This window comes from Harpia harpyja, chromosome 11, assembly GCF_026419915.1.
Source record: "Harpia harpyja isolate bHarHar1 chromosome 11, bHarHar1 primary haplotype, whole genome shotgun sequence".
Classification (NCBI taxonomy): Eukaryota; Metazoa; Chordata; class Aves; order Accipitriformes; family Accipitridae; genus Harpia; species Harpia harpyja.
Window position 1 is genome coordinate 3,393,818 of NC_068950.1, and position 27,563 is coordinate 3,421,380.

At 46.6% G+C, this 27,563-nt stretch overlaps 1 protein-coding gene and 1 long non-coding RNA gene across 3 annotated transcripts; both read right to left on the reverse strand.

Moving 5' to 3' along the window:
• FEM1A (fem-1 homolog A) lies at positions 1–4,212 on the reverse strand. Its single transcript, XM_052801007.1, has 2 exons — positions 1,884–4,212; positions 1–1,710 (listed from the first exon to the last, which is right to left on the reverse strand). Exon 1 carries the CDS (start codon positions 3,984–3,986, stop codon positions 1,938–1,940), a length of 2,049 nt encoding a protein of 682 aa, XP_052656967.1. The 5' UTR covers positions 3,987–4,212; the 3' UTR covers positions 1–1,710; positions 1,884–1,937.
• Positions 4,213–11,239: 7,027 nt separating this feature from the next.
• LOC128147859 (uncharacterized) lies at positions 11,240–26,246 on the reverse strand. 2 transcript variants are annotated; one of them, XR_008237118.1, is made up of 5 exons: positions 26,143–26,246; positions 23,545–23,613; positions 16,648–16,749; positions 15,745–15,876; positions 11,240–15,506 (listed from the first exon to the last, which is right to left on the reverse strand). It is a non-coding gene; the product is annotated as an uncharacterized LOC128147859 (long non-coding RNA). The 2 variants fall into 2 exon arrangements; XR_008237117.1 differs by having other exon boundaries at positions 11,240–15,876.
• Positions 26,247–27,563: the final 1,317 nt, after the last annotated feature.

A 27,563-nucleotide genomic window follows, 5' to 3' on the forward strand; every position in this document is an offset into this window, starting at 1 on the left:
TTCTAGCAGCCATTTTTTGTTTTATTATTTAAAGTTAAGAGCGCTCATCAGCTCACAAATTAACAAATTCCATTCCTGCAGTTTAGTTCAGGTTTCAGCCAAAAGGAAAAAAAAAATAGAACATAGCTAAACTAACTCTGCACTTTACATCTCAAGAAAAGTTAAACCTCCTTGCTTTATAAATAAATGTTATAGTTAACACTGCAAAAATGTAATGACAGATCTACAATACCTTTAAGGGGCAGAGAGCATTGGATTATTGAGGCATATGGATATGCTGGCTTATAAATACAAGTAGAGAAGCTTCAGTAGCATATAGTGCATGGTTGTTTGTCAGGGTTCTGCTCTCCCAGTCCTGACCTTTCCCAAAGCTCAGAGGCAGCTGCTTCACCCCCAACTCTGGTTGCTGTGTGCTTTCCACTCTGCCCGGGGCCAAGAAATGAGCCACAGGCTGCCAAAGCCCAGTCACTCTCCCTGCAAGAAGATAAACTACTGGAACAGCATCATGTTTACCAACACTGACTGTTTACCACCAAGGAGGGTTCTGCTAATGGACGCAAATACCTACCCTGAGACTACGGATTTAAAGAGAAAAACAAGTTGTGTGCAGATCCTAATTAAAGAAAGGAGCTTGCCCAAATAGTAGCCAAATGAGATTTTAAATTCAATCTTTGAAGTAGCACCATCCTCAGCAAAGTTGCAAAAAGAATCAAAAGCCAAAACCAGATGGTAACAACCCACTCCATGTAGGTTTTCAGAATGGGATAATTAACAGAGCCCAATCAGTCGATACTAACAAACCTCAGAAGAACAAGAAGGCACCTTTCACTTCTTTCTTGCTTCTTCCTTCAAACCACCCTCAGGCAAACATGCCACCAACACTCACTTGCTTTAATAACCCCCTCAGCACCACCCACGCCACAAGTACCTCCCATCCTAGAGGGCTTGCAAGAGCACATCCCCAAAGATGGTTCAAAGTGCACTGCTTTGGCTCTGAAACCTGGCCATGTCCACCCTGTACAGCTCAATCCCTGCTGACCTCTAGAACTAAAGGACATCTACGCAGGGAAGGGAGTGAATATGTGCAGAATGGGCAAGCTAAGGGCCTGAACGCCACATTAGTGTTTTAAGGTAGCAGCTTTTCCTCCCCATTCATAAAAACCAACATCTGTTGATGAAACTATATAACCAGAACTGACCTTACTATATCTTACAGGATTGAAGAAGTCTTGCAGCATAGATAGGGCCTGGCTCTAAAAGAGAAAAAATAACCCAGCTTTATGCACAATCATTGAAAACTCAGGCCTTTAACACTACTTGGCCAACCAAGGGAGAAAAAAACCCCATCCTCAGCATACCCAGCCCTACTGCCATGCAAGGCAACTACCTCAGCAGAGCACAAGCCAGTCGGCTGTTAGACTCGTACTGTACCAAATCTGAGAAGGGGGTGGGGAAAGAATTAGTTGGAAGATATTTTATTCCTCACTTGCATTCCTATCTGTTCAGTATTTGGGATGGGAAGGGCTAGAGCACATGTGTGATGTTTAGCTGCTCCAAAGCTTAACGCTGAGTTAATCCAGCACTAATGGAAGAGGCAGCAGGTCCCAGGGAATCTCCATTTTCCTTCCTTCTCAGGACAAGACAGTTCACATGGGAAAGGGCAGAGGCTGCGGCCTTCTCTGGATACAGTGCACTGGAGATATCTGGTACCTGAAGATGACAACAATGAGGGACAGCCATGAGCTCTCAAGCCTCCTCCTCCCCTACCCCTGCACACGCCAGCTTGATGGTGACAGATGAGGACAAAGCTCGCAGCCCATCTCAGCACAGCGATGGCCTTCGGCACCTAGGCAAGGATGGCCTGAGATCTTAGGCTGCACTACCTCTGCGGGGTGGAACAGGTGATGGGAAAGGCTGGGGACTTCAGCTCTCCCGCCCTAGTGCAGTTCAATGAAGGCTTCCAGCTCCTCGGGGATGAAACCCTTGTAGGGAATCTTGTGCTTGTCCAGGGCGCGAGCAGCAAGGCACTGGAGGGTGATGTAATTGAAGGGCTGCATCATGCTCTTGGTGAGCAGCTTCTCATCCAGCAGCTCATAAGCAGTCTGCTTGAAGGCATTAGTGGCGTCCATATGGGCTCCAGCCTCCATCAGGGCACTCATGATCAGCGGGCAGTTGTTGCGGGCAGCGACATGCAGCGGGGTGTTGTTGTCATAGTCACGGCTATCTGGGTCAGCCCCACACTCCAGAAGCAAGTTCACAACGTGGAGCGATGGGAACTTGCCCACGGGATAACGTCCCACTGTTGTGGTATCTTTGTCCACAGCCATATGCAAAGGAGTGAAGCCATTCTTGGCCCGGGGGCTGCACTTCAGCAGGCGGTAGATAGTCTGGCGCTTCTGGTGTTCCTGCTCCGGGGTGCACTCCACCTTCTCCAGCAAGAAGACCAGGTGGAGGATAATGGCCAGTGTCTTGGTGAACTGCGCTGAGTCAACTACAGGGTCCTTGCCGTGCACAAGAGCCCTCTCCACCTCCCGGACCCCTTTGCTCAGTACTCCCATGAGGTCAGAGAAGCCCAAGTGGGTAGCTAAAGTGCCTTTGGAGCGGTCCTGAAGCACGTAAGAGAAAAGCTCGGCAAAGGAAAGGAAACTGCTGGCAGTCATCGGGCTGAGAGGCTCCAGGTTGCCTTGCTGCATGTCCAGAGCATACTTCCACAGGTTAATGCAGCGTTCGAAGTTGCCGGAGTCAGCATAGACTGCTCCTCGGTAACGGATGTAATAGGAAGTGTCTGGGTGGGAAGGACCCAAGATGCGCTCTCTAATCAGCAGCGCCTGCATGCGCATCTCATCTGGATCAGTAATCAAGGCTTCCAGTTCCTCCAGCGAACTCACTTCCCGGGAATAGTCGTAGGCCAACACCAGCTGCCGGGGCTCAGGTTTAGGCAAGTATTGCCCGCCCTCACACCGAAGCTCCATTGCCCTTCGCCAGTACTTGTGGGCTCCCAAAAGGTCACGTTTCTTATCCACAAATGTAGCACCCAGCAACTCCAGTGCTTCCACAGCAGCCTCTCGAGTGCAGAACACATTGGGGACCTGCTGCTCATCCTGACTGGAAGCCGAGGCACAACATCTCTCACACCCCTCTTCATTGCAGCTCTGAGGAGCTTCCTTGCCAGCGCTGCAGCACCTCTGATGGCTCCCACCTGATGCACAGGTCCCATTTTGGTTCCCCGCAACCTCCTCCTCCTCCTGCTGCAGCCCTCCTTGGATGAGGTACTCCACAATGTTGGTGTGACCGGTGACACTGGCAGCTAGCAAAGGAGTCATGCCGTAGCCGTCTTTCTCCATGCGGGCTTTGGAGCGGAGCAGTAGCTGCAGGATCTCCAGGCTGCCGGACTCAGCGCAGTCATGCAGGGCCGTGTTCCCCTTCACGCTCCGGCGGTTGACATCGGCCCCTTTCTCTAGCAAGTAACGTGCAATCTCCCGGTGCCCTTTGTAGCAAGAAATCATCAAACAAGTGTGTCCGTGCCGGTTGGCTACTTCCAGGTCAGCCCCACGCTCCCCGACTAAGTAGCGCACGATCTCCAGGTGCCCATCAAAGCAAGCAGCCCGCAGCGGCGTGGAGTTGGTCAGCGTGGTCTGGTTCACCGACGCGCCGTGATCCAGGAGGCTGCGCACCACCCCCAGGTGCCCGGCGGCAGATGCCGCCCAGAGCGGTGGGGCACCCTCGATGGTCTCCCCATCGAAGTTGACGGAGCCCCCCTCCTCCACGCGGGCACCGCAGTGATCCAGCAGATACTCCACCACCTCCAGGTGCCCGTGCCGGGCGGCGATCAGCAGCGGGGTGCTCCCTCCCCCGGGGCCGTCACCCCCGCCGGGCCCTGCCGTCAGCGCCTCCAGTTCCTCCCGGCTCCGGCTGCCCAGCAGCTTCTGCAGCAGCTTCAGCTTCCCATCGCGGGCCGCGTTGTACACAGCCGTGCGCAGGTCCATGGCGACGGGGCCCGCGGCGACCGCACCGGCCACCTCCTGGCCATGGACCGGCTGCTCCCCCGCGCCCCCAGCTCGGCCCGGGGCAGGGGATGGGCGAGGGCGGTCCCCCCCGGGGAAGAGGAGCCCTGCGGGGCCGGAGGCGCCCGGCGAGACACCCCTCACCTCAGCACGGCAACCTTCCGTCCCTTCGCCCGGCCGCCATCTTAGGTTGTAACGAGAAACAAAATGGCGCCCGTAGGGACCCAGGGGCGGGGCGGGAGGAGGACGATGGGAAACGTAGTCTCGCGCCCGCCCCGGCCCCGCAGGAACCGCTCCCCGGAGACTCGATTTCCCGGCAGGCAGCGGGAGAGGGGGGGTGGCAGCCGGAGCCCGCCGGCCGTGCCGCCCTCCCGCGCGGGGCCTTCTGGGAAGTGTAGTCCCGCCGTCCCCTGGAGGCGGCCCCTCCCCGGGGATTCCGGGAGCGCCGAGCCTGCCTTTCCCAGCGGGCCCCGCGCCGCCTCGCCGCAAGGGCTGCTGGGGCGGGGGGCGGGAGGGCGCCTGGCGGCGGCGGCGGCGCTGAGGGAGGCGAGGGGGGGGTTCAGCGTTCAGGCCCCGTCCTCTGCCCCGCTCGAACCTGGAGCGGCAGCGGCTCCGGCAGGGGAACGGGACGGGAACAGTGACCGGCCCGGACCCGGGGACTGGCTGTCCCCGGGCCGTCGCCGTGGCTCTTGGGGGGGGGACTCGGGCCCGGGGGCGAGGGAGCGGAGGCGGGTGTGAGATGGGGCCCAGGGACGGGAAGGAGACCCTGCTCCTTGTGCCAGGGGCGCCCGGAAAGCCGCGGGGGGGGTGGTGGTGGTCGGGGAGGGGGGGGTGACCCGGGATCTCCCCTCCTGTTCAAGCCAGCGGCGAGCTGGGCTGTAAAAGTTTTTTTCTATCACTTCACGGTGTGCGTAAATTTCACGGGAGGTTTTATTTCTGTTACATTCCTTGAAGCGGTTGAACTTCAAAATACAATAGCTACACAGCATTAGTCTGACGTGGTTTTAATTGTAGCGAATCCCTCGGGTTTGGCAGAGCGTTTTGAGGTGCGGCTTTTCTGCCATGGACAAGATAGTCTGGAGGTAGCAAAGCCTCGTCTGTAACAGCAAACGCAGATTTATTCCCTTTGATCCCTCCCATAGGACAACATGTACAGCTTTCTCCATTCCTGAATGATAATACATGACTGGAGCGAGGGAAAAATACTCAAGGCAATAAATAGCCTAGCTTAGATGAGTGAAGCTTTAGTTACCAGAAGCTATTTTTAGGGCATAAGTTGAATTTAAGTGGCTCTAATCTTTATATGGGGAATTGGCACGGGGTTTCTCCTGTTGTATTTTATTTATAGCTGTTTTTTCTCCTTTCCAGGGAAATAAGATTAACCTCATTATTTCCATTATTATTATTACTCTGCCATTATTACTATTCAGTCCATCCATCCATCCACCCATTTAGGTCTTGTCTGGAATTACCTAGGATTATCCTGCTAATGCATGTTGCCTTCACACAGAATATCATTTTTGTTGCTAAGAAACTGCTTTTGCATAACAGACAGCGTGGGCCTAATTTTCACTTCAGCAGCTGTTCAAGTCAACGGGAGCAGCAGGTGCTCGGCGCTCCTGAGAGCCAGAGCCAAAGTGTCCATGGCAGAATTCCCACACAAGGTCTGACTGTGCATGCAAGTGTGTCATCTACGTGTGTGATGTGCTCGGGGACGCAGCGGCTTCGCGCTTGAAAAGAAAAGGAGCAAAGGCGTCTCAAGCGTCTCCAGCGTGTCTGTGCTGCACTACTGCAGTTTCCTGCACACCGGGACAGGAGGAGCAGCTGCATGCGCTGGAGTATTTGCTAGGTGGGAGTATTCGCATGTCCCCTCCGCACACAGATGTGTGAATACGCACCTATGGTCACAAGCTAAAAATTGTGTTTTCGTAAGTAAATAGTTGTCAGCAATGAGTTTGGGCACATGTGGTCCATTTTAATATTAACGTGTCAGCCTTCGTGTGTGTGTCTGTGCACACCAGCTCACTGTGTGTAAATATCTAACGGCTGAACGCGTGAGCGGGTCGTGTGCCTGTACACGTCTCTGTCCCCACTTGCGAACATCCATGTGTGAAATCCACAGCACTTAGGTTGTTTATGCTGCAGGTCAAGGCACAGACACGGTGACATTTCTTCTCCCTGCTGGCTCTTTCATGTTGCTATGGTGATCAGATGCACTCGCACTTTTATCTGAAGTATCTATTAACTAAAGCTTCCTATTAATTTCCCCTCCATAGAACGCATATGGAATTCACCGGAACACCAGGTAGGCTTTTTAGGTCCCAAATTTACATCAGAGCCTGCCCCCAGTTCTCGGGCGGGCTGTCAGAAACATCACAGGGTAGAAGTGCAGCTGATGAAAATGTTTTTTCCATGAATAAAGAAATTGCTTAGTAATGAGAGAATAAAGAGCACAAGGAGTAGTGTCACAACAGCCTCTCCCCGTAGATCCGTGAATATCGAATGTACTCGAGCCTCAATACCTCGCCCCCGACCCAGCTGCAAATGGATTATTTGGTCTGGGAAGTCAAAGACAGCTGAACGTGGGGGCAGCCGCGCTGCTCGCCTGGAGTGGGCTGTAACTGCCATCAGCCCGAAAGGTCTGGGGCAGGATTTTGACCGTGTGAGGGGCAGAAAGCAGAGGCACTCTGGTTCATCCTGATCAAATTCCTTTGTCACGTTGGTTCTCCTGCGTCCTTTGACTTCTCTTACTGAGGTCACCACCAAAAGAGTTAGTGTCCCAAACCAGGGCACTAGGGTGATGGAGACATCACCCAAAGGTGGAGACTGTCTCCTGAACCAGATTGGCATCAGAGGTGCAGCTCCTACTCCCGCTGGCACAATAATCAGGAATTAAAGATCTGATGGTGTGTAACACCCCATCTAAAAGTGTGGCTGAGTGATGCATCGCTGCGATGGGTGACCGTACACGGGGGTGTTTCCCGTGTCCTGCAGAGCTTGAGCTGCTGCTGCTTGTCAGAGAAGCTGCCGGGAAACCTTCCTATGCAAGTGACAGCTACAAGTAACGCAGGGTGGATCTGAACACCTGGGATAGAAATGAAGGGCTCAAAACTATCACGTCCTTCATCTACAGAATACGTCCTCCACAAGGCCCTGGAGACTCCTGTGAAGGTTTTGTAGGGTAGTGCAGATAAAGCCCCAGCCAGTATTCTGAGAATAGGGAGGGAAATTAAATACCCACCAGAGGAAGAGAAGATAAAAAATGAGACGTTTTGACAGGGCTGCCAGATTGTGTGGCAGGAGGGTTAATTTTTTTCGAAACTGCCATTTCATATTCCCTTTCAGACAAGCTGAATTACACAGTACTGGCTGCTGGAGGAGTTGCATAATTTTCTTCACAGAAATAATGACAGGGTACTTAAAAAGCAAGTGAATGGATGGCTAAAGTATTGGGCAGAGACTTAAGAAATCTAGGCTGAGACTTCACCTTTGCTAGAGACTCCTTTTATGACCTTGGGCTGGTCATTTAATCTTCCTGTGTCTTATTTCCTTGCCAAAAACATGGCAATAATAACTGTTCTTTATCTGTCTTGCTTATTTAGACTGCAAACTCAGAATTTACAGGTTGCATTTTCTGTGCTTATAGGGCAACCAAAGCCAAAGAGCTTCAATTCATGCTGAGGTGTCTGGGACAACCATAATATACAAAGTAGATAACAATAAAAAGGCTTGGATGTATAGTTTGGAACATTTTTATCATGAAAGGCTCAAGAGTTCCTAATCCATTGTTCCATATCTCTTTCCTCAAAATGCAGAGAAGTTTGGCGCTGTGCTTATAGTTCCAAAAGCATGTAAGTAATTTAGGAACTAAGTCCATGCTGATTTACTGAATCCTCGAGTTATTTCTGAAACTGTGAGTGGATAATTTAGATGCCTGCAAAATTTTCTGCAAGGTCTTTGTGCTCAGTCTGTCACCGCATTAAGGGTTAGCAGCAGACTGAGTTGAGATCCTAATTTTTTCAACATTTAAATTTAGGTTTTTAGGCAGCTGTGTACCAAGTTTTTATCAATCTCTTCAGCTTTTAGGGGTTTGTCTGATTTCCAGAAGTCAGAGGAAGATGGCTTCTTGCTACTAGGTCCAGTGAAGACAAGATCTTCTATATAGTTAAGCAACTACATGAGAAATTTGCTGTACAAAGGGAACAATTCTAAAAATAGTGAGAAATGGCACCATGACATTAGCAGGAACAATGACCCAATACCCAACTTGCTGCAGGGGCTTTTGTCCTATAACTACCTTCATCATTAAGGCTTGTGATGACATTATTTGCTGTGCTTATATAGGGCATGAGGCCACAGCTACCTGGAAGGAAGGATTTTGATCAGACTGCAGAAGATGAACAAGCAGGAGAGGCATGTTGGGTAACACTAAATCAATGTAGTTTCATTTACATTAGACACCAGCCTGGCAATTTCAACATTAATGGTTGCACTGCTGCCCTCTGAATTTTTGTAGATTTAATATATCAGTGGGGGAGTAAAAGAGAGGGAGAGTGTGAGTCGTCCTTGCTTATGATACATGGATCTTTTCTTTCATGCATCATCAAAGGACAGCAATTTGTACAGTTGTTAAATTCTTTTGGCAATAGATTTCCTGGGATAAGCATTGCCCTGCTCCTGCCTCACAGATTATCTAAGATGATAATAGCAATAGTATCTTTAGATCCCTCCCTCTCCCAAACAGACAGGACAAAAGACTGGCTCTGAAGCAAATGGCAAGGTAGCAAGAGCATCAGATTTGGACCTAAGCCTTAGGCTCAGTTTGCTTTTGTGGAGCTACCAATTGCCTTTTTGTGTTTTGGCAAGTTATCACCTCCATCCCCTACCACAATTCTCCTGGGTAACGTGTGGCTACCTCGTAGGAGGTGTGATGGAATAAGGTGCTCAAATTACAAAAGCAATGAGGGACATAGAGACTTCTAGATAGATAGAGAACTAAGTTAGCCGTCTTCCTAAAAGGCAAGAATCACTATTTCCTTTTACAGAGGCACCAAATAAGGCAGAGACTGGCATAAGAAGTTGCAACAGGTCAATAGGCACATAGGAAACAGAACCTGGGAGTCCCGATTGCTGTTCAATACCAGCTGCAAACAAAGTATTAGGAACCACTAAGAACCTGGATGTTATTGACTGGCTTCAAGGACTGTAAAGTATGTTTGTAGACTACAAAGCACAGAGATTTGGAGGTTAGTGGACTGTCTTCATCCTGTAGACATCTGCTATGATATGCTCTGGTGCTCTGCAGCACCAGTTCTACAGGTAATTGTCTAAGTAGCGTTCTGTTTTCAACCTAAGTGACCTGGTTGAAGGTAACGTTGAAAGGACTTAGGTTCCTGAATCACATATGCCATAATAACAATGGCGTGTGCAATGCTGAGCATATCCTGTTTAGGTTTAAAAAAAAGAGAGAAAGAAAATGCTTGACAGCACCAACAACCCAAATTATTAAAGACATTTCAGTACTTACTTTTACCACTGGCCTCGGCAGGATTCAGGAGTTCCATTTTCACACCTAAATACCTTTGAGAATAGAGGGTCTGGATGGTATTGAAAATTTGCTCTTTTCATTTTTTAAAACCCTGTTGGAAGCAAAGGGCTAGACTTTCAAAACAATCCCCTCTGGGCATCAAGGTACAAGCAGGGTCTCCGAGTGCCCAGCAGACCTCTGTGCTCTCAGCAGCTGGTGTTTTGAGTCCTAACCCTGCCACAGATTTGTTGTGGGGTCTTTGAGTGGGACACTTCACTTAATGATAGTTGATTTCTGTGTGAAATTGCATTGAAGTTAGAGTGGGTGAGTGCCACGCTTAGGGAGGGCTGCTCAGAGCCCTAATTTGGTTACCTTCAGGGGGATGGGAACTGAGGAACAGAATAAGTCACGACACAACCTCCAGTATACCAAAGCACTTAAATACATACTTAGCTTTCAGGTCTGGAGTGGCTGCATTGCAGCCAGGGCTCTCCGTGGGCAGCCCATCTCCTGCCAGCGAGGGTGTAGGTCTGTGCTGTATGGCAGGCTATGATTTGTTGTCACCTTTATAAATCAGAACAACAAAATCACTAGTCTTCCACACAGAGCCAGACCACTGAAAGCAGCGCTTCCTCCTTAGGGACATCCTCCTTCATGTCCTCCTGTTACCCTTCCTTGGTCGTTCTCATTCTTTCAACACTTGTTTCTCATTTCAGGGATGGATGCTGCCCTTTGCAGTGCAAAAAACTCGGTGTTCATTGTGAGACCATGTCAAATCTCGCTATAATCTTCTGTCCAATTTTGTGACTGTACCTGTGAGTTTCTGCTCCGTTTTCTCACTCAGGAGACTATATATGCCTATAAAAATTTGGATAATGTTTTTTCAGGGATATCAGGGCTCAGCAGGGTCTCCTTTATCCTTACCCTATAATAAACTTCTCCAGGAGTCGTCTGTCAACCTGTCTATCTCTCGGTTGTATTTTGGTCTGACTAAAATAAGCAAATGCAATATATACTTGGGAATGCTAGAGAAAAGGAATCAGTTAGCAAAGAAAAAGATAATGATAGTGCCGAGTTTCCTGGAATCCTACTGAGAGACTGATTTAGGCAAGAAAAACAAAACCTTTTTGCTGTTTCTTTTTCTCTGAATTTGTTGATGAGCAATCTTTATTTCACCCCAGGTTTAGCTTTGCTTCCACTACCCAGCTTTTTTCTGTTAATACCTCGCATATGGCGTGAATAAGGTGTGAAAGGACAATGCTGGCTCACATCCATGGAAAGGATTTTACTTTATTCCTTTCGACCGCCGTTGTCCGAGTGAGGCTTACTTACCTCAGCCACTGAAATCAGACAAGGGACGGCATCCTTCCCGTCTTCAAACCGAGCCTGTTAAATGTACTTTTGTAAGCAGTTGTAAAAAAGGGGAAAGAAACAAAAGTATCCTTCAACGGCCTCAGCTCTGCAGAGCTGCTGTGGTGAAAGGCTCCTTTCATAGGAGAAAGAGTGTTCAGCAAAAGGAGAGCGTTTGCTGCTGCTGACAGAGGTTGTTCCCCATGTAAGCTCACAGAGAGCAGTCCAGTCCCTCCTGCCCTCCCTCCCTCCCTCTTTTTTTTTTTTTTTTTTTTTTTAACATATGTGCTTTCTATGGACACTTTAATCAAACTCCAGATGGGTTGTTTCAATCTGGGGATTTGTGCTGCTCAGGAGATAACAGACCATTGTGCCAGCCTAGGTAGCAAGTGTGTTTGTGATAGCTAGAGCTGATACCAGGAGATGTCCAGGTGGTCTTATTTAACAGGGGGTATTAGCGATACTGCCATTGTCCAGGAAATCAGATAAAACTGCGGTCCAGGTGTTACCCTACACTGTGTTTGTTTAATGACATTGACAACTGCTGATTGCTACCTACATTAAAATAGAGACCAAACACTGCAGAAGGGTGATATTTTCTTGTACAAGATCGCTGTCACCCCAAACTTCCTGGGGTGCACTGTTTAAAGTGCAAAATTTAATCTGAATATAAAGTGGACCAGTGATGAGCATGTACTCCTTGCTCAGACTGAATACAGCTTTACTCTGATACCTGTCTGTGCCTGGCCTGGGCTTGGATTTCTTGAACTAAGGCATTTCCTCTAAACTGTTGTGTATTTTCCTCTGTGCCCTACCAGAGTGTTCTCAGATGAAAACGCTTTGGGAGGCAGACAATTTTTAGAAGTAAGCTGCCCAGGACAATTCAGTATTCTGCAAGGAGAATGAGAAGAGACAATGAATTGTAAAGATGAATGAACCTGAGAGAGAGAAGATAGTTTGGGACGTGCTAACCTAGACTGTAATTTCAGGTGGCAAGAACACTTTACAGTCCTTGTTCTGGAACAATGCAGCCCGGCACAGTGATACACCAGGTCCAGGAAGGGATTTGCCACAAATCATCACTAGAAAATCATGTAATAAGATAGAAGTAACTGCTCAGCTTGAACAAGGGGTGAGGTCCTCTGCTGTTTTTACACACATGCATTCCCTTTTTGGAGCAAGGTATTTAGTAGAAAACATAACTTCCAGGCTCAGAAGTGTGCGAGACTTTTGTCTAGACTTCAAATAGCGAGATCTGTCTCCATAGGGCCATATTTCTCATTGTGATATTTTTCAGGATGGGATCTGCCACTTCTAATTTGTCCCAGAGATTTCAACAACGTGGAAGCTTATGGCTCCTTGTAATGGTGGCAGATGAACCCCATAGCACTGAGAGGTTGCTGTAGTTTCTTTGTAATTGTTTATATAGCTAAGATCTAAACTTAGCTACAAAACATGGTGAAAAAAAGCCTGGTTAGGAGTGGGGACTCAAGAGCTTAGCCTCCAGCTATCTTAGAAGAGGCTGGCTCATCACCGAGAGATCCCCAGCTGCACTTCCAGGCTGTAAATTAAACAAACAGTATTTCCTATATACCAGACCACAGGGATGGTAGAAAGAATAGTGTGGCCTTATTGCTGTTATTTCCTTTGGTTTCAATCTCTGTCCTCTACCCCCACCTCCTTCTCAGACTGGTGTTGCCCACTTTACCCTATTTGTTATTTATTACAATGGTTTAAAGAGAGGCAGGGGGAAAAATGCTCAGTGCAAATTATATTTTGAGCTGTTGTGCTTTGCCTCTTTGGCGGATAATAAATCTCTCTGGCAATGCTCCTCTGTATAGGATTTGTCATTAAATGCAATTAAACAAACCCTGCAGGTGTCCATGATCAGGCCTGCAGCAGCCCATTCACAACTGCAATGTTATTATCATCCTGACAACAAAACACCAGATATTTCCTGAGCTCCTCTGATCGATGAGCTTGCCTGACTTGGAACAGGAGGGAGGAGAGAAGAGGGGAACAGAGTGGTTCAAATGCTCTTTAGACATATTGATGGAAAAGTCAAAAAGCTGCTCAGCAATCAGAGAGAAGGTGGAAAGAGAAAAAGGCAGAGGAACAGGAGGACTGAAAGGAAAAAATGAGAGGAGTGTTTGGGAGCAAAGAGATAGAAATGAGGCAATACATCACATGGTATCCATCTACCCAATGATTTTGTTAATACACAAGACTGGAATTTAGGAGGCAAGCAAGGTATTTTAGGTATGATTCTCCTCATGTAAATTTAGCCTATTATCAGGCTTTTAGTGTTAAGTGAGTCATGTAGGCTCCCTTTACAGTCAGTGCAAAAATTAATCTCACCCTAAAACAGGGCTTGACTGGTAGGTTGACTTGTTGTCCAGAGATAGCTGTCTGTCTCCGTTAACTGTAGCCGAATGGTTGGATCAGATACCCAACTAATTGCAAATGCCACCCATAACAGCCAAAGGAATTGGCTTTTGCTGAATGCGTGTTCCTTTCTATCTTCATTCACAAGGAGGCAGTTCCTGGCACAGCTATCGGGAGAGCATGCTACAGAGGCATTGCTAATAGTATTTGTAGAAAGCAAATGCAACATTTACACCAGAATTGTTGCGTGCTCTGACAATTGGGGAACAGGAAAGAAAGGTCCTGTGGTTTATTTCAGCCATCCCAGGCAGCATGCAGAGTAGGAATGTCAGGGATTCACAGGGGACTAGCTGCCATCAGGTCCAGTGATAGAGAAAATTTTGCAAACATCAGTCAAATTATTCTGCCTGAATCATTTGCTCAGCTCAGCCTCAGGGTGCTCTCAGGATGAACCTCTTTCCTCTTCTGTTCTCACCCCAGGAATCCTCGTTTAGTCCAGTTGATTGCTGGGGCACATATAGAATTGCAGTGACAAGGGATAGTTCATATTACTGTAGCGCCTTTGCAAATGCATAGTACCACAGAAAGAAAGGCATTTTTATGTTGGATAAAGGGAGTTAACTGAGTAGGCTTCAGCAGTGCATATGTCAAATGTAAGGGATGATTGTTTACTTCTACAAAAAAAAGCTATTGCCAGGGTCTTTGGCTAATTATGCAAAGGCGATGTGCTAAGTTTTTATAGCCTCATCTGAAATGCCCAATAGGGCAAACAGCATGAATCCCTGTTTACTAGCATCACAGATTAAGTTGGGATTATGGCAGAAGGAGCCAGAATTTCTGCTATCAATCCGTGGGTCTCAGGATGACAATTTCCCCAGACCATGCATCTAGATCGCTATGCAGCGCTGGTCTCTGGCTCCCTGGTTGCTAGGGCAGTCCAGATTTCTATACCAAAGAATGTCCTCTTTTTCTTACTCTCCTCCTCAAACACTGGAGGATTTCCCGATTTTCCTCTACTGCTTTGTATGTCCTTCTTTCCACATTGTATTACCACTGAATCTGCTGGTTTGTGCCGTTAGCAAACTGATGTGCAATCATCTAGTGGCACAAGTCAGCACTGGTCTACTGAAGCTAGCAGCAGTGCCTTAATCCTGTGGTACCACAGAATTTGGCCCTCAAGCTTGGCTGCAAAGTATCAGTTCCCTGGATGCACCAGTGGTTCCCCAGTTGTGGTCCTTAGGTCAGTGGTGGTCTGCTAAGGGCATGGAAAAATTCACAGCTACCAGTAGTATTTATGAATAAATTCATTTTTGCGTGGCTTCAGCTATAGACCCCAGGGACATTTGAGGTGACACTGGGTCAGAACGTTTGGGAGCCATGCATGTATGCAAAACCAGCAGCCTTACTGGTAACACGGCATTGCACCTCTCTAGTTTCTTCCATTTCCCTCAGTTTCTGCCTAGACTCTGCTCTCAGACACGTCTGCCGAAATCTAGAAACATCTCTGATTTACTCCTCCCAGATGCTGTAGGATTTGCACTGGAGTGATAAAGGCAACACAAAGGGATGTGCTCCCTTCTAGGGAAAAAAGGCAAGAACTGGCATGTCCTGGCTGCCAGCCTGAAGAGCCCAGTGACTGTTAATGAGCGTCACTGGGACAGATCTTCAGCTGGCGTAAATGAGCACTAGCTGATTTTAAGTCCGCAAGGACTTTAGTGAAACTATGTTGATTTACACCAGAAGAGCAGCTGGTCCAGGGCTCAGGCTGGCTGGGGAAAACCCCCTGGAGTTTCCATCAGTGGGTGTGAGAGTGGGGTAGAAGTTGGCTGTGTGTGTGAAGGGGTGCAGAAAGCAAAAAAAGGGAAGAATAGGAAATGCACATCTTATTGGATTGACTTCTCCAACAAACACTTTTTTTTTTCTTCTTTCCACTTCCCTTCTTCCCCACCTCCAGCAGCTCGTCTCTCACATGCTCCCTCTCCGTGCTGCTCATCTCCCTTTGTGCACCTCTTACCCGCACTCTCCTCTCTAAACAGGTGCAGTTGCCACTCAATAGACTTTAATTACCACTTCAAGGGCTCTCACCAGGGTCTGTTGGGAGGGTGGAGATGAATTTTCCTGAGGATTATGCGTATGTCTGAGTTCTTTTTAGTCAGATGGCAATATTGCTGTCAGTCTGTATCCTTCGAGAGATTGTTTCTTCATGTTCTCTCTGCTTGTGTTAACAAAAAACAAAACTGCTGATGAAGGAAAAAAACCCCAGCCATTAGCTAGCTTAATTATCAGGACAGCAAATTGGTCTAGAGAAAAATATTATGGACAGTTTTAAAAAAACCAGGAGTCTCAGCTGGGCTTCTAAAACATTATTTCTGCTTTCAAATAAGAGGCCCAATTTTCAGGAGTGGAGAGCTCAGCATCTCCAAAGATTTCTGTGGGAGACTGGGGTCTAAAAATACAAGTTGTTTTTAACTACTTTACCTTCTTTTTTGCTCTGTGCTCTTCCCATCACAGCTCACTGGAGAAGTGCACTGTTAATGCATTCTGCTGGTACTCTGGGGGATTCCTCCAGAGTGAACATGTCAGTTGATTTCGGTCTTCAGCATAGTTTGCCTATGATGGAGAGTTATTCCCAATGTTTAACTAGTAACATAACATTATTTTTATTATTAAGATCCTCTTCAAAAGACAATCCTGGAGAATGCAGAGCAGAAGCTTATGTCTGTCGGATCTGCTTGAAACTGTTTGCACAGCATGTGAGCATGCACTCGTGTATAAACGGAGATGCACGCAGAAATGTATATACATGCTTATATGTGCCGATACATGCACCCCTGGAAAAGATAGGAGCTGGAAATATAACAGTATCTTTTGGGACAGGGAAGATTTCCAAATATTTTTAAAATAATTTTGCTTTCGCTCAACTGTAACATTTTTAATTTTTTCATAAAATGAGAAGCAGGAAGGAGATTGTTTTATAGCAAATTAAGCAACATTTTCTTCTGCCAAAATTAAGCTTGTTTTCCTAAACAAGCAATTCAGCAAATCGGGGAAATAGTGTAACCCAATCTGCATTTTTACATATGTGTTTTCCATGAAACATTATGCCTAGCTCCAAAACAGGTGGGCATATGCAACATCTGGGCTTCTGTTTGGCACTCGCTTCTGTACTGGTCCCCGTGCATGCACCAGTGTCCATGCCAGAGGGCTATACAGTGCTGTGCTCTGCCTTTACTGTCCATCTGGGATACAGTCTGTGCTGAGCTCGTCTGCATTCATGCCACTGAGCCAGCTTGTATTTCTGGGTTAGTGTCCAGGTTCCTCTTATCCCTTGGGCATTAGTAACCACGCAATGAGACTCGGATGCTGGAATGAGGTTCTTACGTGTAGTCATGTCTCTGCACCCGAACGGTATTCATTTCCCATCCAACACAGTCTGCCTTTGTGCACTCCTGTCTGCTCTCAGCTCTGGGCTTTTGTTGGTACCTGCAGCACAAAGACAGAAGAGATGAAGGAAGGATAGACAGACAACACAGATGGGAATATGCTGGTAAAAAAGCAGAGTAATCATAACTGTGCTTCTGTCCTAAGACATCACTTCAGTCTCTGTCTGGGAATGTTCTGTTCCTCCTTCCTTAGGCTCGGAGTGCAACTGTGACCTGATAAAGTAACAAGGTGCGTGGCACCATGGCTCGGTCTGGGACGATGCTGCCTGTTTGGTACAGGGTCTGTGGTGGGAAAAGGAAGAGGCATGTTGATGTGCGTACAAGAGGCTTCTCCCTGTGCAAGCACAACATGTCTATGACACTTTCTCTGGACTTTCTCCTTGCTCAGGGGGATCCGTTCCCTTCTTTCTGTACTTCTCCACCAGGAATCCTGCAGTCCCTTCCTCTCCTATTCCTGCTCTCCTCAGCCTCTGGAGATCTGCCAGCCCTCCTGATGTTCCCACTCTCATTCTCAGGTTGTATCCTTCTACTTCTCACTGTAGCTCTTTCTTTCAGCTTCTAGGATTTTAAAATCCTTCTGTCTTCATCATGTCTTCCTCTCCCCCTTCCTTTTCTTGTGCATTTTGCTTTCCAGGGCCATCTACCACATGTTCTCCTGCCATTTATGTGGGACTAGGATGAACATTGATCACAGCCATCTCAAACCCATCTCTCTCTTTTCCCAAAGAGCCAATGAAAATGTCACCCATGAGATAATCATCATGTTGCTCACGTCCCTTAATTGCTCTCAAAGTACACATCGAGGCTGCAGGGCCTCTTTGAAAGGCAGGTTCTGGCCTTTGGCACATTATTGACAGGCTGTTGATAGGCCCCTTTGTTGAGGAGTAATTTTGTCCCTTTTGCCGTACAATTTTTTTGGTTTTTTTTTTAAAGGCAGCCCTTTCAGAGAGAGTAGATTTTAAAAATAGAGCTGAGCTTTGAATGAACAGGCACCAGACTTATTCCTGAGAAGCAGTGGCATACATGTGAGATGAGAGCTACCAGCATGTTTCATGTGAGACTCTGTACAAGAAATCAAAGCTATGATGACTGACAGCTTCATCCTAGTTGCTTTTTATTCCTTCCCCTCTTAGACCTGGTAATTAGATGTTTACTTGCAGTGTATTGCTAAACCGTTAGATGTCTTGTGTGTTCCAGTGCATGGTCCCTGGTAAACAAGTAAGAGAAAGTTGACACTCGAGCTGTGCGGCAACCCATTTGTATCTATTAGTGATAATTCTTTTGTTTATTTAATACCTGCTGATTAAAATGGACTAAGATTTCCTCATCACAGCAGCCCTTCACCATCTCAAAAGCTGTACAGGTCTGGGGCAATTGCTGGTGTGCTTGCTGAACGGGAATATTGAGAGCAGAACAAAGCACGCTTGCTCTCCCATTACTGACATGGGTAGAGATCCTTCATTAGCAGTGGGGAGTCTATGACACGTAGCTGAGCAATTGTCACATCAGCTACTGATTCCTGTAGTACACACATGGTTTAAAGCCACCTCTTTAAAACAAATTTATTTTAACATGCCCCCCATGTAAGCTGGGGTCCCACTGTGGTAGATGCTGCATGTACATCCCAAGTTAACCCTGCTGAAGCCTTCAGCATGGCTGCACATCCAAGCTCCAGTCTCTGTCTAAGTAGAGTTTCAACACAATCCTTAGCAAAATCTCCAGGCTATATGCAACTAAAAACCAATCCTGACAGAAATGAAATTCTTTCCTCTCTGAAACAATGTCCCTTGGAATGATTTTGCTGTTAATGAACCCCGACTGAGCTGCTGTATTTTGGAGCCACTGGTGTGCATTTTAACAAGGAGATCTCTATGTGTGGATGTGCATCGACATAGCCAGCCCCCATAATGGAAGTCTGTTCAGCATTGTAAGTCCCGCATTAGGCTGCGCCTGTAGGAACCCTGGGACGTTCCACTGAGACTGCCTGAAGGTAATCATCTCTCCCAGCCTCCTGGCTGTCCCTAACCAAGTGCTCCGCTTGCATCTATTCCAGGAAACAGCTCTGGAGATTATAAAGTTTAGACCCTAATGCATTCACTAGCAACAAGGGGGGGGAAGTGCTGTTTGATTATAGATGAAAAGGAAAAATGCAAGGGGTTTTGGTATTCAGAAAAATCTCCAGCATGCTGTGATTTGGTTGTTGAACCCTGTAAGGGACTAGAAGCCCTTGAACTTCATTGTTTTCTCTGAGTCAGTTCGGCCAAATCATAAGCAATACTTGAAAAACATAGTCCACCTCAAATTTATCTTAGAATCCTGCATGATTAAAATGATGCATGCCAGTACTTCCCATCACAGAAACTTATTTCATACGTTACATCCACTTAAATACATATTTTATGTGTGTGTGTATATCAAACCGATGTCACAGGGAGTAGACCACATATGCATTATTTAGATCAGTGTACGTCACACGGAATGGAGTCCATTCTGTCAAAGTTCAGGAGAAGGAGTTCTTTCAAACCCATTCCCTCATTGATAGGCCAGCAGAAAAATACAATGCCTGTCCTCTAGAAAAAAAAAAACAAACCAGCTAATTTATTTTTAAAAGTTGTGAACTCATTAGTTGGCATCTATTGTTCTACCTACCTGTGTTACACCTTGTCAGGTTAAGTAAAATCTGCACCTAATTCTGTTGCCAAACACACCTTCATCAGTGTGTAGTGAGAACTGTGCTAAAATAAAATGTTGCCTGAATTAGATGGAGTGGATTAGAAAGATGATAAAAGATAAGCTAGGTGAAAATAAGACGATAAATAGGTCTGGCAAGATAGATGGATAATCTTCCTCCCAGGCCAAACATGACAAGATAATAACCTTTTTCTTTTCTGTAGTTGCATTTGCCCTTGAATCTCCAGAGCTTTGTGAATATCACTTAATTTGGTCTTCTGGTACCCCTGTGAAATGGGTATTGCAATGTCCATTTTTACAGAAAGGGATCTGAGGTGCATTACTTAGGAATAGGTTTAAGTTTAAGATTCGGATTTCAAAAATCAACCAAACTCTTCTCTTTTGTTGGCTTGGTTCTTAGCTGTCACTGTGCCTCGGGCAGGATGGTACGCTCAAGGCAAGCTGGTAAAATCAGAGCGCTGCAGCCACCTTTTCACAACTCGCCTCTGCCACGCTGTTTGCACAGCCAAGCCAGAGCGGGAGCAAGTCTTGTCCTCTCCTTCGGAGCGTGTCCCCATTCCTGTCACCAGCTGGGGACAGTGACTGCCGCAAGAGCCAAGCAATGTTCAGAGCTAGATGCAGCTGCTGTGACGGTGCAGCTCCCTTTCTTCTCCCTTATCATGTTGTGATCTGGAGAGCAGAGGTTGCACCTGGCGATGGGATCAGGGTAACTTTCCTTCTGTCCCCTATGCTTTCAGAATATAGATTATTTCTGAGCAAATCTAAACAACCTATATGAGCAACTGATAAGCTTGTTAAACATTCAGGACTATCATGGTGCTTTCTGAATTCAGAGAAGGCTCGTCTGAGCTGTCCTTTGCTCTCCTTGCTCAGGAGAATTTCCCATTGCTTCTGCTAGATTCAGTGCAAGGTCTGAGACTGCAGCCTGCAAAGCATTGGGCCCTTTTCTGGAGCCTTTGCCTTCCAGATGGTGACATCTTAACCGAGTGGGAGGTCCTAGGTAAAGTTTTCTATTGCTTTGTGTCATTGATTTCTCCATGTACATTCAACTGGCAACACGGAGCAACAGAATATTTGATTAGACAGAATTACAGACCACAACATTAATAATTTTGTGAGTTTAACTGAAAAGGTTTGCAGCTGTTCTCCTGAGAACTGTGCAATTTTCTCCTTCTTAAGAGAAACTCTCCTTTCTACTTTAATGGCAGGGTGTATTGTCATCTTATGGTAACAGGTACTGACTATTGCTTCTGATTCGGGGGGCCTGAATCCATGCAATTTTCATCTGGGCTGGAATCTTGTAGGTGGACTGCTCATCATGGCTCTAGATTTTCAAAAGAAGTCAGCAATTTTGGATACCTTATATTTGTGTTTGAGACACTTTGAAAGGGGACTGATTCTGAGAGAGGCAGGTGCTTAGAGGTCCCTGAAAATCAGGACTGATTGAAATATGTCATGCTCGGCACCTGAAAACACTAAATGCCTTGGAAAATCACAGGGGGGTGTTCTGTTTCTGAACATGACTTGGGAAGACTGTACAGCCTTAAGTAACACAGGATAAAAAGAAGATCTTTGCATAACATTATGGAAACATCCTTTAATCCTCAGTTCAGCCAAGTGCTTAACTTTAGGCATGTATTTGATTCCTGTGGGAGTTAAGTGCTGAAGTTTCTGCAAGTGCATTTGTATTTTCCTGAAGTGGGGCCTGATGTTGTGTAAGTTACTGTAGGTTTGTTTTATGAAAATTTCTGAGTTGGTCTCCAAATTAAAATTAAAAAAAAGGCAAAATTCTCCCCTCTATCCTGAAGTGTTATGCTGAGTAGAACACACAAGGCTTTGCTGGCTTTCCCCATGTCCATGCATTCACTCGCGGGCCACAGACTGTACCATGAAATGTCTATTCTTTGCACTTCATAAAAACCCCAAGCCTGAGTCACAGACTGCGTTAAGTGCTGAACAAACACAGAACAAAATGTCCATGCCCCAAAGAGATTACAGTCTCGTGGAGCTGGGCTGCTCACCGTGGTGATGTAACTGTAGGGCTTGAATTAATGCAAGATTCGGCAGGGCTGCAAACATGCACTTGAAAAGCAAACAAGTAATCATGCAAACAAAACCCACCCAGCTCCTCCCCTCGCCAGTCAGCGGTCATCTGAAAAATCCTTGCTTGGCAACACTTGTTAGAGCCTCCCCTTACAGCTCAGAGGCTGCTGAAGGCAAAATCTTGGTATTGACCCTTAGCTGCACTACTACGCACACAACTGTGTGGTCTGTTTATAAACAAGGTAAAACTAAAAACTCCATACTCATTATACACTGGGAAGGGGGCCATATCTCACAATCAAAACTCTCAGGAGCCATCTGGTCTTTGTAAATAAGGGCTACTGGAGTCAGGGCGTGAGCATGTAATGATTGTAGAATGTGAATAGCCCTATTCATGCAAATAGTGTAACAAGCACTAAGCTAGTAGTGTGCTTAGGGCTCTGCTGAGTCAAACAAAAATGTGGCAGTAAGGGTTTTTTTTCCTGTTGCAGGGTCAAACCTATAACTAGAGGAGTGAGCTGCTTTTAAGGCATGGGTTGGATGCTTTCTGTGCATACAGGAGTCAGAATAATGCATGCTCAGTCCTGATTTGTCAGCAGTGAGCTGTGGCTGGGATTTTCAAAGCTGCTTGGAGGGCAATTCCTTTTAATCTCAGTGAGTGCTGAAGACTCCAGATACCCTGGGCAGCCTTAGGTACTCAAACACAAATACCAATATTGAATATTGTATTAACTGTTCCTTAGCTAATTTTTTTTCTTTTCCTATTTCGTCTCTAGGCTTAAATTTAGGAAATTTTATTAAATTAATATAGCACAGCATCTATTTTACTAAGGACATGATTTACAAAGATATTTCAGCATCTAAAGGCAGATCATTTTAATAGAATTTGCCAAGTAATTTGGAACCCCGCTCCTACTTATTTTCAGGTGAGGTGTATGCTTATGCTGACTTGTTTTACAAATCCCACCAGGACGCTAACATTTGTTCTAATTCAGTTTTAAAGAGGTGTTAAACAATGACGCACTTTGAGGCCACACAACAATCAGAACAGCCTTTGAGGGAAGGTCTGTCTATACAGAATGTTTACATCAATTTTATCACCTGCTTTTCATCTTTTCTGTGCTTTAGGCCCTTATCAGGACCTTAGAGTAGTTCCACGGGAGGTTTATTTCTTTTGCTTTCCTAGTAATGGATTGCTCTGGAGGGGTCTGAATTTAGTGTCTTAATGGAGACAACTCCCATTGATTTCAGTGAGCAGAAAAGCCAAATTCTTTGCTCAGAGTTGTTCCTTAAGATCTCATTCTGGCCCTGATTGCATACCTAAATCCTGCTGATGTGTTTGCTGAACTGGGGGTGGATGCAGGTGCTTAAATTGAAGTGTATGCTTAAATGCCTGGCTGAGCCAGGCCCCTTGTCTCCTGTTGTCCAGTGGAGAGAATCGGGTTAGGTCGGACCACGCTTGTGTCGCAGTGCAGTAGTGGACCATGGCGCACGCAGACACACACACACATTTAGTGCGCATGAATGCAGGTGTTGGAAAGAGACTGAATGTAAAATTGCATGTGAATGCAGGTGTCTGGAGCAGGCGTAGTGCCTAGGTCTGCGTGCCAAGTTCAGGTGTCTGGGGCGGAACCAATCTCTGCCAAAGAGGAAGAACCTCGATGTGTTTATCCAAGCTCAAAAGCTGTTGCAGATCTCGCGTCTGAAATCCACTCTCTTTTTCCTGCTGAGATTCCCAAGCACCTCCCAGTTTCCCAGCTACTCACAGCCTGAAACCCTACCAGATGCCATGATTGCAGTGGAAAAGCAGCTCATTACTGGAGTGGCAGGCGACGCACAGACAAATATTTGTGCAAGGCATACAGAGCCCAGAGACTGGAACACATTGTCTTTCTGATGGGAGGAGGAAAGGGGAAGGAGAATCTTGCCTTTAGCAAAATTAAATAACAAAAATCTATACAGTGTTTGTTTCTAGCAAAACTTAAAATGTTTCCTTCTAGCAGGCAATGTGGTAACCTCCTGCCAGATTGATTTCCAGTTTACGCATTTTGCTAAATACATTAAGGGTCAGGAATTAAATTGAATTAAGTTCAGATCTTACCCTGAATCCCCTGTTCTTCAGAGACCTCTGTGTTAGGATTTCTCAGAAAAGAGACAGGATTGTATCCTCCTACGAGATAGATTTGTTTTGAGATCTACAGAAAATTGCCAGTAAAAAAACGGTGACAAAATATGCCCTAAACAAATTGAAATGTGACTTTGATTAAGCAATACACTCTGCACAACACAAAATTTAGTTAGCTTTGAGGATATGATATCATCTGTCCTAATATTTTTTATATTAAATATGAAATCTGGTTAGGCAATTTCCCAGAATGCGGAGATAAACCCATAAAAGCAGGAATAGGTATTTGGTGCAATATAATTTTCTGGCTTCTCCTCAAGTTCTTTTGCATGCCTATGTTGGGGCAGGAGATAAAGAACATGATTTCTTGTCCTTATTTTACAGCTGAACTTCAAAGGGAAAAGACCTTATATTGACGTTGTAAGAGACGAGGCATTATTATAAAAACTGAGCCTCAGCATTATGTTGCATTGAAGAAAGATCACAAACTGAGTCACTGTGCGGACACAGAACTGATGGAAGATGTTAAAAGATCTGCAGATAGATAACAGAAAGATATCTCTGCATTCAAATTCCATAGGCAAGCGTTTCCACCATTAGTTTGTTCAGTGTATATAATGTATATCTCTGAAGGCTGTGTGTATATTCAAGGCCTTAAAGGAAATATCAACTTTCTTTTCAAGTGTTGTTCTTTTTTTCCCAAATATTTAATTCTGAAACAGCAAACAGGAATTTCCTTAAAATGGAGAACGGCTTGTTTCCTTTTCCTCTCGGAGACCAACATTACTTAAGAAAAATATAGGTGTAAAGACAGGAGACAGGGACAGTCTGAGCCTTGGATTATATTGCATTGTTGAGCCTCTGTTTAGCAAAGTATTTAAGCATATGTTTAACAGAGCCGGGTGAGTATTTTCAATGAATAGGGATTCATTTAGTGAGTAGCCTAAGCTTCCAAAAATGGGAGATAAAACAAATGCAGCAAATCACTTCAGTTGACAATAGCAATATGAAATGCTTTATTTCCAAAGTGCTCAAACACTTTTAACATTTTTTCTTTTTTTGTTTTCTAAATTATATCCATGGTTTAATAATCTAAACAGGGAAAAATGTTTTATTTCAGCTTGTTCAAATTTCTGAGGTGAGCCAGAGTTAAATACTTTGTTGTTTTAATTTTGTCAAAATTAAAAAAGAAAAACTTTGTTTAATTTGATCCCACTTGATTTTTTTGGGGGGGGGGGGGTAAGCAGTTTGTGAAAAAATCCGCTATGATACAGCCATTGAGCACTTAAATATAACACAATCTGTCAATGGACCCTAAATGTACCACTAAAGCAAGACAAATTTTGAGTACTCAGATACAATAAACTACTGAGGAAAAATATTTTCTAATAAATGTTCATTGAAGAATTTACTTCCAACAGCATCTTGGTGAAATACCCTATTTCTCCTATAAACTAGAGAATTTTAAGAGCAACTTTATACACGATCTACCAGTCAGCCACATTTTCAAAACAGTAATTTTGAGTTTTTCAGCCTAAAGTTTTGACATTGGAGTAGACGGACAGTGTAGATTACATTCAGATTCATATAGGCATTCCTGGCTTCCTGAATTATTTTAGTCCCTACCCTACCCCAAGCCTGAAGCTGTGAGTGTGTCTTACCTGGGGCTGTCAGGGCTGTTGGTGAACATGCAGCTCAATCTATTCCAATCTCCCTTTCCACCACATTCAGCCCTTGACTCTCGGCCAGACCCCAACTTTCCTAATTGCAGCCTGCCTCCCCCATGCCCCTTTCTCGGCGCGGTGGAGCGACCCTTCCAGCCTTTGTGTGTACCTGCCCGGGCAGCAGCTGGACCGTGAAACGCCACGGGCGTTTCTGCCCCAGCACCGTGCACCCCGCGGGCTGACGGGGGCTCTGCCCTCTCTCCTTTCCGACTCGCCTTCCTTCTCCCCCCAGAGACCACTCGCTAGTGTCCCCTCCCGCACCGGACTCACCCTGGCCCCCTCCGTCCCGGGTGAGCAAGCGGTCCAGCGGTGCTTTGCAGGCTCTGGGAGGGGAACCGGGCGGCGCTCCCCCCTCCGCCCCGCGGGGGAGAGTCCTGGCCCGACCTGCCGGGGGCCAGGTGCCGGTTGCCGGTTGCCGGTGCCCGGTTCGCGGTTCCCGGTTCCCGGTGCCCGCCCTGGCCCCGGGCGGGACGCGCCGCTCGGGCCCTGTCCGTGGTGCTGATCCGCGGCTCCGGCAGGCCGGGCAGCCCAGCCCTCCTCCCCCCGCCCCGCTCCCCTTCTCCTCCGCCCCGGCTGCCCCCAGGGCAAGGGTCGGGGGAGGCCGGACCCTTCCTCTGAGCATCCCCCGGACGCTGCAGCCACCCCCCTTCCCACCCCAGGACCTTGGCCGGGGTCCCTCTGCCGAACCCGCCGCTGGAGGAGCTGTCCGGCTCCCCGGCAGAGGTGGGACCGGCTCCACAGGTGGCCAGGTTGCCCCTCGCCATCCCCCGGGCACCTCCAGCATCCCCGGCTCAGCCCAGCCCTCTCCGCCCTCAGCCGAGCCTGCCTCCGCACCCTTGCTGGAGCTCACCTGTCCCTGGGTCACCTTTGCAAGCAGAGGGGCTGGGAAAGCTGCCCTGCCTCTGCCTCGGGGCTTTTATGAGCCACCGGAGTGGGGGGGGGCGGCGGGAGGAGCACCCAGGCGGGGACTCTTCGCTTTGGCCAACGGGAGGCTGCTTTTCCTTCCAAATGCAGAGATTGCACAGATTACATCATGGAGAGCTGCCTGCGCTTCAGTGTAAAAGTCTCCTCCTCGCGTAAAGGCGGGTCGGAGGAGTGATGGCAGATAGCAACAGGTCTGTCCAGTGGGGTGGCGATGCCTGGACCCCTTGGAAATAGGGCAGTGGCGGGGAAGTGGGTTAAGGAGCTATCCCCATGAGGGACAGCCTGCCAGGAGAGCCAACGGGAGTCTTCCTGTGCTTCAGTCTGAGCAAGGACCTGCATGTTTTGCTTTGTGGATGTTAGTTGCTCGGTATCTCCCAGGACCAAACCCTAAACAGCCTGTTCTTTCCACCCTACCATAGTATCCCTCGGCGTTTGTTGCTCGTACCCTCTGATTTCTCAGACCAATGGATGAGCTGAGTTTCACCCTAACTTCTCAGACTTTATCATCCTGGTTTTGGAGCTTACACAAAAACCCAGCCCTCCATTTCTTCCTGGTCTGAATTGCAGACCAGATCTCAGTCTAGCATCCTTTTGGTTCTCTTATGTTCCTAGAGCAATGAGGTCGGACAGGTATTCCCTCAAGCATGCCAAAGAACAAACCACTTGTCAGTAAAACCAAATTTATTTCCTAACGCTTACATCCAGGAACACGCATGTGTTTCTGAATTTGACTGGGGGGTGTCAGCTGGGATGGATTTGTTTTGTGCCTCTTAGATTGCAAATACATAGGTTGCAGACATCAATTCTTCAAGACTGCTCTAGATTGTCTTAGATGGTCAGTATGTTGATGCAAAGCTTTGTCTTCTGGTATATCCTGTGGATAGGATATATTATCACACAATACCAAAGGAAAAATAATAAATTATTGTAACATTAATTAGCTAGAAATCAAAATGGTCCAAAGTTAAGGGCTTGGTCTAGGTAATCCCTGAGATCCACATTCAGATCTGATTTGGGGGAATCGCTGCCTGCTATGAACAGATCTCCTGCAGGTAAATACTGGGCTCTTAAGATCTGGATCTAAAAGCAGATGACATGAAGGGAGCCCATTTTCAAGTGGCATTGGATGCTATTCAAATTACAGCACGATTAGAATAAAGCCAGGTGCTCTGTTTCCAACACTTTTTTTTTCTGATTTTCAGTACCATTGTGGATTATGGGCCAAATCCTTTGGCTGGCTTACATCAGCCAAGAATCTGACCAGCCACTGCGACATTTTTGTTGTTGCCTAAGATAAAGATGGTTTTGAGCAGAATGTACCTGTGTTCAACATGAATCAGTGAATAC

What these genes read in the sequence shown, in the direction of transcription:
- FEM1A (XM_052801007.1), bottom strand. Translation starts at nt 3,986, where the DNA reads ATGGACCTGCGCACGGCTGTGTACAACGCGGCCCGCGATGGGAAGCTG.